Source organism: Mustela erminea, chromosome 21 (genome assembly GCF_009829155.1).
Source record: "Mustela erminea isolate mMusErm1 chromosome 21, mMusErm1.Pri, whole genome shotgun sequence".
In the NCBI taxonomy this organism is placed as follows: Eukaryota; Metazoa; Chordata; class Mammalia; order Carnivora; family Mustelidae; genus Mustela; species Mustela erminea.
Genome location: NC_045634.1, coordinates 2,266,352 through 2,277,286, shown reverse-complemented (window position 1 = coordinate 2,277,286; position 10,935 = coordinate 2,266,352). Strand labels below are relative to the sequence as shown.

General features: G+C 46.1%; 1 protein-coding gene across 1 annotated transcript; it reads right to left on the bottom strand.

Moving 5' to 3' along the window:
- Positions 1-763: 763 nt before the first annotated feature.
- On the bottom strand, positions 764-4,220 carry DKK4 (dickkopf WNT signaling pathway inhibitor 4). Its single transcript, XM_032329066.1, has 4 exons — positions 3,923-4,220; positions 3,264-3,414; positions 2,640-2,792; positions 764-1,437 (listed from the first exon to the last, which is right to left on the bottom strand). The coding sequence occupies exons 1-4, from the start codon at positions 4,031-4,033 to the stop codon at positions 1,187-1,189; spliced, it is 666 nt and encodes a 221-aa protein (XP_032184957.1). The 5' UTR covers positions 4,034-4,220; the 3' UTR covers positions 764-1,186.
- Between the last annotated feature and the right edge of the window lie 6,715 nt (positions 4,221-10,935).

The following is a 10,935-nucleotide window of genomic DNA, read 5'->3' as shown; positions in this document are numbered from 1 at the left end:
GCATATAAATAAAAATGTTCCTTGAAAGCCCAAGCTTTGAAATTATATAAAATAGATTAATTATGTTAATTATATACATTATATATTCTATATCATTGGCTTTATATGTAAATTTGTATACTTATATTAAGTATAAGTATAAATGTAAAATAAAAGTATAAATGTAAAATAGAAAAAGTTATCAAGTGGGGCGGCTTGGGTGGCTCAGATGATGAAGCATCTGCCTTCGGCTCAGGTCAGATCTCCAGGTCCTGGATCCAGCCCCAGGGCAGGCTCCAAGCTCAGCAGGGAGTCTCATTCTCCCACCGCCACTGCCTCCCACCATGACTGTGCTCTGTCTCCCTCCTTTTCAAATGAATATATAAAATCTTTAAAAAAAAAAAAATTATCAAATGGTTAAGTAAAGCTATTGAGAGTAAAAACACTCCTTGAAGACCCTAGCTTTGAAATTATATAATCCATGTAATTAATATAACTAGATTAATATAATTTAATATATAAATTACACATAATTATTTAAGTATATGTAATTTAAAATATAAAGCATATGTATATAATATAAATGATATTAATTTATATAATTAAAGTTATATAAATATAAAATGTAAAAAGTTATCAAATGATTAAAGCTGTTGAAAACAAAATACGTGGTAATGCTTTATAACTTGCAAAGGACTATAATACACGTAAAATACTACCTTTTTAATGTTATTTCTTTATTAACCAAATTATTTTGTAGTGAAGGGGCATTTCCCTTACAAGAGGGAAATGAAAGAAAATAAACAAGAGGGATTTTAAGGAAAAAATTTTTCCCTTAATTTACTGTGATAATTTTCACTGGTAAGATAAGAACTAGCTGCAGACCATCACTTTTTTACCCCCAAGGTACTGTCATGTACCAGAATTTCACCAGAAATTATGTAAAGATTTATTTGAACCAATTGAGTCACTAGATCAAATTAAACTTTTCTGAGGAGTCACATTACTTTGCAGAAATAGACAAAAAGCCAAAACCAGTTTTCCTTCATCCTCAAGGGAGCACCTCACAGCGCTCTAGGTCAGTCTATCCCAGTTGCCACAAGACTTGATTTACAGAGATATTATCGAAAGATTTTTAAATTAATGTCTGAGATTTCTGTTTGAATACAATAAGGAGTTATCTTTATTTTGAAATCTTTACAGCTTTTTAGATTTTTTGGCATACTCTTAACCTTGCATGCTGTCGGTTGCCAGTCACTCGATTTCGACATAATAGTCCAGGGCCACACTCGCAGCGCTGGAAGATTTCTGGAGCTTGAGCCGTATCTTTCTGCCCTCTCCTAGAGCACACCTGTCCCTCCAGGAGGACTGGCTTGCAAATTTTAGTCCAGAAATGACGAGCACAGCAAAGTCCAGCTCCGCAGTCAAAAGTTCGAAGACATCTTTCTCCCTCTTGTCCTGTAACAAGATTCGTGTGGGCTGTCACAATAAATGGGGCAAAGTGCCATGTGGGGGGCTTGTAGCTGGGATGAAGGTGTAGGATCTAGAGCCACAAAGTAAAAATAAAAGCAGAACGCAGGTCTCCCAGAGCTAGCTCTTATGCCAAAAGTAGAGGACATGGGAATTTTAGCCCTACCTAATAGAATTTGTTTTATAAAGTTCAAACATTTTCAGAGAAAGATGAGATTTCCAGGGGTGCCTGGGTGGCTCAGTGGGTTAAGCCTCTGCCTTCCGCTCAGGTCATGATCTCAGGGTCCTGGGATCAAGCCTGGAATCTGGCTCTCTGCTCAGCGGGGAGCCTGCTTCCCCCGCCCCCTCTGCCTGCCTCTATGCCTACTTGTGATCTCTCTCTGTCAAATAAATAAAACCTTTAAAAAAATCATTTATAAAAAAAGAGAGATGAGATTTCCAGTATTGAGGAATGAATCAATACCCTCATCAGTGTTCTATTAAATGGGATTTATATGGACACAGACCATGACTCATAAAGGGGCTGTTTAGCCTTGGAGACACAGACTGGCCAATCCACTGCCTTCAAATATTCCAGTTATTTTATGTCCAAGATAGGAATTAGCTTCATCTTAGTGAAGTTTGTATTTTAAGAATAAAAATTGTTGATTCATCAACTTTCGTTTCTCTTTTATTTTATATCCTGAGGACTTAGGGAAACCTCCATTTATTAAATTACAGACTATAAAAACATATGTGTATAAAATTCACTTAAAGATTTTCCTGCCAACTAGTTCATGATTATGGCTAGTCCCCTGGCCTCTTCAGTGGCTGACTGCCTTATGCTACTCCCTACATGATCTTCCAAGCCGTGGAAGGAGAGGGATTAGAAACAGGACATAATCCCTCTGTGTCTCTGGAGTGGGGAGGAATCAGATCAGGTTCGGCCTATCCTTGAAAGCCAAGCGGGGGGAAATGTTTTTCTTTTCTTTTCTTTTTAAGAATTTTATTTATCTATTTGAGAGAGCACAAGCACAAACAAGAAGAGGGGTAAAAGGAGGAGAAGCAGGCTTCCTGCTGAGCAGTGGTTCTGATCCCAGGACCCATGGACTGAAGGCAGATGCTTAACGGACTGAGCCACCCAAGTGCCCCGGGAAATGTTTTTCTCTTAAAAAAAAGAAAAGAAAAAGGTGCCAGAATGCTTCTCTTACCCTTACTGCCTTGTGGTTTCTTAATATTTGGCTTCCTTTTGGGTTTGTTTTCCTGAATTGGATGCTCAGTCGTTGCTTTCGTGTCCACATCATCTTGCGCATCGATCTGCCTCTCCAGTATTGGGGCGGCATCCTCCATTGTCGTGCAAACATCTGAGGGACAACCAGGTGTGGTTGGAGTTATTAACTTCAAGGGTTAGGACCACAGACACGCTGATTATTACACTGTTACATAGTTTGGCAGTACCTCTGCCTTCAGTTTATATATAGCTTGCAAGATTTCTGGGACACATGCACTAAATATTTACATGCACATACGGCAAAGAAAGCAGTTAAGTAGTGGAATCCAAGTGAAAACAAAAGAATTTGAAAGATCCCCTCTTGACCCCCTTCCTTTAAAATCATTATCTCTAAGTTGTTGACAAAAATTATCGCCAGGAAATAAACTATTTTATTGCATTAAGAAAAGGCAGCTGCATGAATGACTTCAAGCGTGAATCCAGGAGACCTTCGGAGAGTGCCCATCTTGGAATATTCTAGCCTACGACACTCATATGCTATCTTCAATAGAAAACCACTGTTCTTTGGGGCAACACCACCCTGCAGGGGTTTACAACAGCTTACCATTCACGCAGAGCGTCCCAGGGCAGCACACAGCATGACGGTGGCACCTCCTTCGTAACCCACGACAAGTAGCACAGAATGGCTTCTCATCTTGCGGTTTGAGGCAGAATTTTCTAGAACTGCAGTCCTTGTCAGACAGGCACTGTGAACCCTGTAAGGAAAAACTTGTCACGGGGCTGAGGAACCCAACAAGGTGGAAGAGGACTTTGAATTCAAAGTGAGGGATGGACGAAGCCACATCATAGTGGCGCCTCGCATGTGCTGAAAGGCCTTTGGCGGCGCCGAAATTTCTCGATATAATTGGTTTTCTCCCACAAAGGGGAAATCAAATCTCCGATGAATAAACCTATGTGCTGCAAAGGTTGCATTCGAAAAAATCGTCCTACTTTTAAAACTCGGGATTTCATTGTCTTGTGCCCTTTTGACAATGGAAGAAAAATGCCTTCTGATATGTGTTTTAGGGATGGTGAGATTGTTGGTCTACATCCAGAACCTCGAGAAGCTGAGCTACAGGTGGAGTACCTGTACCGTTGGTGTTTGTGCCATTCCCATTAGATGTTTTTCTTCTAGGGAGTCGCATCCCTTTGCCCACTGCCCCTCAGTGAGCCTTACCCCCCCCACCTCGTGAACTGCCCCCTGCTGCCTTACGGGCGCTTTACCTTCCGAGCCCCGTGCACATCGGCAGAGTTCTTGATGTTGTTGAAATCCAGAACCAGAGCTCCCAGGGGGGCGCACAGCCAGCTGAGCCCCAGCAGGACCACCACCGCCATCCTCTAACCGCCTCTCCGCGCCCTCCAAACTGGGCTGCTCCAACCCCACAAGAGAGCCAAACGGAAACCCCGCAAGGTCGTCTGGAACTGCTTTTCTCCAAGGGGAAGCAAATCTTCGTCTCTGTGAGGTGTGTGAACTCTGAATGAGCAGGTTCCTTCTGGAACAATTTATACCAGATGTGTCTCCTCATCTCTCTCTCCCCCACCCCCCTTCACTTCCTCCCTCCTTACCCCACACAGGCTTCAACAAATCCCTTTAAATCTGTTTGATCAATAGTTCAAAACAAGGATTCAAGAGAGAGAGAGAGAAGGGGCAGGGCCTCAGCAGCTTCTCCTTCAGGGGTTGAATCCCTCTTAATTATTGCATATCAAAGTTAGTTCAAAGGGTTAGCAGAAGAGCAGGATGTCTGTATCAAAGCCGAACTCCGCTAATCACCTGCATTTCCTACCTTCAGTAATCTTTCTCGGGTGGAGGGAGTCTGTTCTAAGATCTGTTTTCACAGCTAATCGTGCTCAAAGAATGAATGAATCATACTGGCCAAAATGGCTGTAGAGGATGCCAAAAACTAATGAGTTACAAAATATCCCGAGAAGCTTTAAACTCTGCTTCAGATCGTGAAGACAGATAGAAAAGAGAGAAAATGCCTTCTGATTAGCTCTGGCATCCAGATGTAAAAATCCCAACAGCTTAAAAGCTGGGAGCATAATAGCACCTGTTCTGATTCACTGTCAATGGGCAAATAATCTTTCCTAAACTGCAAATTGAACTGTTTGAAGCCAGGGTTATTTAATTAGGAAAATAATGAGATTTATAACAATTCCCCCCATACACCCTTTTTTTTTTTTAAGATTTTATTTATTTACTTGAGAGAGAGACAGTGAGAGAGAGCATGAACGAGGAGAAGGTCAGAGGGAGAAGCAGACTCCCCATGGAGCTGGGAGTCCGATGCGGGACTCGATCCCGGGACTCCAGGATCATGACCTGAGCCGAAGGCAGTCGTCCAACCAACTGAGCCACCCAGGCATCCCGAACCCTTTCTTGATGGTGGGGACAACCACAGAAAGCCCATCTTATGCAGATTTACACAAATCAATACGAAGTGTCAGATGCATTTTATGTGCAATGTATTTAATTTGTATCGCACCGTGTTAAATGGATTTGAGCTGATTCCAGGTGGGATTTCATTCATTTTCCATTTTCCTAATTTGAATTTTTTAAAACATCTGCTTTGTCCCGTTTTGTCTCCTTGATTTCAGCCAGACTGCTAGAGAAGTCAAATCATTTAGACCCGTGCTTATCACTGCCAAAGTATTTTAGCAGAACAATCTAGATCTCGGTCAAAATATTTTCCCCCCCTCGCTTCTTGGTTTCATTGTTCTCAGCGTAGACTCATCCCGGTATTTCAGGTGTGAGCTGCTGTTTAAAATCTAAAAATAGCGGTGCCTGGGTGGCTCAGTGGGTTAAAGCCTCTGCCTTCAGCTCAGGTCATGATCCCCGGGTCCTGGTATAGAGCCCTGCATCTGGCTGTCTGCTCAGCAGGGAGCCTGCTTCCTCCATTCTCTCTCTGCCTGTCTCTCTGCCTACTTGTGATCTCTGTCAAATAAATAAATAAAGTCTAAAAATAGTGGTGCCTGGGTAGCTCAGTCCTTAAGCGTCTGCCTTTGGCTCAGGTCATAATCCCAGGGTCCTGGGATTGAACCCCACATCGGGCTCGCTGTTCAGTGGGGAGCCTGCTTTTCCCTCTCCCACTCCCCCTGCTTGGGTTCCCTCTCTTGCTGTCTCTCTGTCAAATAAATAAATAGAATCTCAAAAAGAAAATCTAAATATACTTGGTGGTGGGCCGCATGTCTGGCTGGCTCAGCTGGAAGGGCATGCAACTCTTGATCTCGGGGTCATGAGTCAGGCCACATGTTGTGTGTAGAGATTACTTAAATAATAAACAAGCAAATAAATAAAATCTAAAAATGCATAGTTTCTAAGACATAAATGGCACTCTTGGTATAACTGGATTTTCCTCCAGAACATCATCCCACTGAAATGCATCTCAACACTGTGCCATAGGAACCTTCCGGGTCCTGAGTAATAGCTGGTGCCATTCAGCACAGGCGACCTGAGACTTCCTTCCCTTGGTTCCCTCTCTTGGGCTGGGGCCGCTCGTCCACCACTCAAATGGTGCATGGGAGCTACTTCTGCCAATACTCCTTTTTTTTTTTTTTTCCTGCTTCAGCTGAAAACATCAAACACCCTTTGATAGTATGATAAGTCTGGTGACTAGGTGTGTTACAGGATTTATTTTGAAGTTGGACAATTATGACCAAGGATAAAGGAGAGAGCCCCAGGGTTCCCTCTCTGCTGGGGAATCTTTGTTTCCTGTTTCCTAACTGAAGAGAGAATATCAGGGCACCAAAGGCCTCTGGCAATAAACACAGACAAAAGGATTGATGGGAAATCCTGTAACATAGCAGAAACATTCATCGGCACTTCGTATGTAGCAGAACCTGTGGTTAGATGTTGGGGAGAATAAATTAAACACAGTCCTTGGCCCTGAAGAGCTAGCATCCAGTCAGAAGACACACAATGTATCTAGGGAGGATTCCAATATGTTTTAACAAGCGTTAAGACAAAGGCATAAATGCGGGGCTGGAGGACCACAGAGGAGGGCATAACTAGACCTTCTGGAGAAGTAAAGAAATGCATCTACAGAGGAGGTGCTATTTGAGCTGGGTTTTGTGGGATGGGTAGGAGTTTCCTGGATTGGAAAGTAGGGAATGGTCTCACCCCAGGCTCAGAGGGTGAAGCACGTGGAAGGGAAGAGAGGTGCATTTCAGCTCTAGGGAGAGATTCTGTGAGGCTGGGGCAGGTGGTGGACAGACAAGATGGTGCTCGATGATGAGGAACCTGATGCGCCATGCCAAGAAAACTGGATTCTATTCTACGTGCAGTGTCAAGTCAGCAGAGGCATTGAAGCTTGAAAACAGCATGACCTAAACTGCTTCTTCAGAAAGGGGGACTGGTGGCAGCGTGGAGCTGGGGTTGTGCTGGGTGAAAGGGGATGCCGGGCCGTCGCTCAGGTCTTGGTTGTAACTGCCCAGATGGGGAGGAGGAGTCAAACATCAGGCCTTGGCACAGAAGCCATGAGAAGAACCAAGCAAGGTGTGGGATTTTATTTTTTTAAAGATTTTATTTGTTTATTTGACAGACAGAGATTACAAGTAGCAGAGAGGCAGGTGTGGGGGGGGGCAGACTCCCCACTGAGCAGAGAGCCCCCGATGTGGGGTTTGATCCCAGGACCCTGAGACCATGACCTGAGCCGAAAGCAGAGGCTTTAACCCACTGAGCCACCCAGGCGCCCCAAGGGGCAGGATTTGAAAGCGGAAGTCTATGAGCTGACGTGGGAGGTGGAGAGTGAGTGGGGAGGAGCTGAGAGAACGTGGCCCTTTCTATTTTCCCACGCGGGGTGGACTGAGGTGTTAGGAAAGCAGAGATTTCAGGATGAAGAACAGGTAGGGGGGCCAGGGGGACAGGTGGCCGTGAGGAAAGCCATCTAGATCATCAAGTTCTGGCTAACTATCTAACACTGAGGTATTTTCCATGAGGGACGCTCTCCTTCTCGCCTCCCACGGACAAAGGGGATGAGAGGATACAGACATCAGACCCCAGAGGGTCACAAACAGGGCCTGGAACAAGATGGAAAAGCAGAAGTCTCTGTCTCTGTTTTTCTCTGCACTGAGAGAGTACAGGATTTGGGGTTGGGCTGGCCTGGTTGGATCCCAAGACTGGCTTATTGTACGCCCCCACAACACCCACCTCCCCTACACATCCATCCACCTACTGGTCTCGGTATTTGCAAAGCTCTGTTGTGATTGTCTACTGAGTTGTCTCCATCGCTAGATGACAAACACTGTGAGGGCAGGGCTATCGCTGATTCATCTTGATAAGCTCATGTGTCGAATTCCTGGCTCTCAGTAGAAGTTCCATACAATTTTGATGTGATAAATGGATGCACAAAAAAATGTGTAGTAACTTCGGGGTGTTGGGCAAGTTACTTCACCTTTCTGGGCTACAACATCCCCAACCAGTATCTGGCACTCCTTTCCTCCATAATGACTACATTTCGAAGGTACAGCGTGGAAAAACGTGTGTAGAGCCTAGTACAGCAGCTGGCACTTGTAACACTCTAAACAGGTGTCTTTTACCTCTTTTCTAGGCCAGAACTGTCCATAAATTTCAGTGCCCAGCACAACACAGGACCCTCCACAGACCTTTGTTAAAGCCAACTCACCAAGGCTAACTCTCCTCTAAATTGAGGCGTTATTTGGGAATGGGGTCACTGTTTCTAGGTCTCCTAAAAAGTCAGAGCAGTTTTGAGGAAAGTGAGAATATTAAGTCTCACGTGGAATTTAAGAAACAAAACAGAGACAGGATGGCCAGTTGGCTCAGTGGGTTAAGCCTCTGCCTTCGGCTCAGGTCATGATCTCAGGGTCCTGGGATGGAGCCCCATATGGGGATCTCTGATATGGGGAGCCTGCTTCCCCCCTCTCTCTGCCTGCCTCTCTGCCTACTTATCTCTCTCTCTCTGTCAAAGAAATAAATAAAATCTTAAAAACAAAACAAAACAGAGGATCATAGGGGAAGGGAGGGAAAAATAAAATAAGATGAAATCAGAGAGGGAGATAAACCATAAGAAACTCTTAACTCCAGGAAACAAATAGGGTTGCTGGAGGGGAAGCAGGTGGGGGGATGGGGTAACTGAGTGATGGGCATTGTTTTTTAAGATTTTATTTATTTGACAGAGAGAGACACAGAGAGGGAACACAAGCAGGGGGAGTGGGAGAGGGAGGAGCAGGCTTCCTTCAGAGCAGGGAGCACGAAGTGGGGCTCGATCCCAGGACCCTGGGTTCATGACCCGAGCCAAAGGCAGCCGTTTAACTGACTGAGCCACCCAGGTGCCTCTTGGTGGTGGGCATTAAGGAGGGCACGTGATGACCTGAGCACTGGGTGTTCTATGCCTCTATGAATCACTGAACTCCACCTCTGAAAACACACTACATGTTAATTAATTGGATTTAAACAAAATAAATCTTTAAAACACGAGAATGTGAGATCTCCCTGGAAAATGGCTTTTGGTACATTTTCAGATCTGCCAAGGCTGCTGGCTCGTTAAGAATCGTGGCGTTCGTTACTCAGGATGCCAGCAACCAAAATGAGAAAGCAGATGTCCCTTTGGCAGCATTTACCCTGGAGCTGCATCTGCATTATTTGGGGATTAGAGATGGCTCGATGGGAGCAGAGGGTGGGGGGAGAGGACAGCTTTACAAATGCGTCTGTGTCAAAGGCATTCTCTCTGCTCCTACGTCAGGGCACCAAAGCTCACAAAGGCAGGCCTCGGAGGCCAGGTTCTCGCACAGGGCACCCGATGTGCCCCCCAGAGCCTCCCAAGAGACCCCAGGAGCTCTGTCAGCCGCAGAACAGAGCAACCCTCCTCACCCACAGTTTTGGCCCAGATGCTGCCATCTCGACGCCCTTTGGCAGGGATTAGGGGTTCCCTGAAAATCTCAGGCTGATCCTCTTAGTTCCACACTGAGCATCGGGGCCAAAGGAACATTTAGACGGAGCTCAGAAGAAGTGAAAATTCCCAGAGAAATTCCCGAAGGGTCCCCCCAGCCTCCGCTCTGTCGCTCTGCTGCCCCTCGGCGGGAACCCACGGGGCTTCTCCAGGAAGCAGGGCAGGCTGGCGCGTGAGGCCCCCGCCTGCAGCCTCTCGAGTGACAGCTGCTCTGGTTCAGGTCAAAGGCAGAGTGTCAGAGCCCGTGATTTATACGCACTTAGGAATGGGAATTGCTATTTGTTACGGCTCCTGTGTCAAAACCAGTTTGATTTCCATAAATTTTGCTTTCCTTAAAAGAAAATCAAAGCAGCTGAAACAAGCAGGTCTTTGGCAGAATCTCACAGGAAATGTTCAGGAAAATAAAAGAGGAGAAGGGCATGTCGAGAAAAGACAAAGACTGTAGGATATAAACGCAGAGCGGCTGTAAATGTTATGGTTTGGTTCTGTGAGGTCAGGAGGTAAAGCAAACCGCCCGCAACGGCTCTCGGGAGCCTAGGAGGCATCTGGCAGATGGCTTGCAACTCAGTGTGGGGGCAGCCCCCCCGGGGGCAGAGGGGTAGAGGCCGGGGAGACGGCTCTGGCCTCTTTCCTGACTGTGTGGCCTTGGCTTGGTCAGGTCTCAGCTCAGCCTAGGTCCTCATGTTCTCGAAGACTTCTTACAGGCCAGCATCGTGGGAGTGGAGGGTGAGCCCCCGAAGCCCGCAGAGACACTGTTTAGATGCTAGTCTCTGTGAATCGCCCCCCATGTTGGAGCCCCCCCGTGAGGTAGGGCTACGGAGTTCCCTTTTCCAGGAGCAGCAACCTCAGAGCTCTCCTGACTTGACTCCAGCATCCAGCCAGGAGCAGTTCTAACTAACCAGGCATCCACGAGCTTCCTTCCTCAAGGATAGGTTCTGCCTTCCTTTTTTTTTTTTTTTTTTTTTTTTAAGATTATTTATTTATTTATTTATTTGAGAGAGAGACAGTGAGAGAGAGCATGAGCGAGGAGAAGGTCAGAGGGAGAAGCAGACTCCCCATGGAGCTGGGAGCCCGATGCGGGACTCGATCCTGGGATTCCGGGATCATGACCTGAGCCGAAGGCAGTCGTCCAACCAACTGAGCCACCCAGGCGTCCCTGCCTTCCTTTTACTTAAAAAATTAGATGAGGGGCACCTGAGTGGCTCAGTGGGTTAAGCCTCTGCCTTCGCCTCAGGTCATGATCCCAGGGTCCTGGGATCGAGTCCCACATCAGGCTCTCTGCTCCGCAGGGAGCCTGCTTCCCGCTTCTCTCTGCCTGCCACACCGCCTACTTGT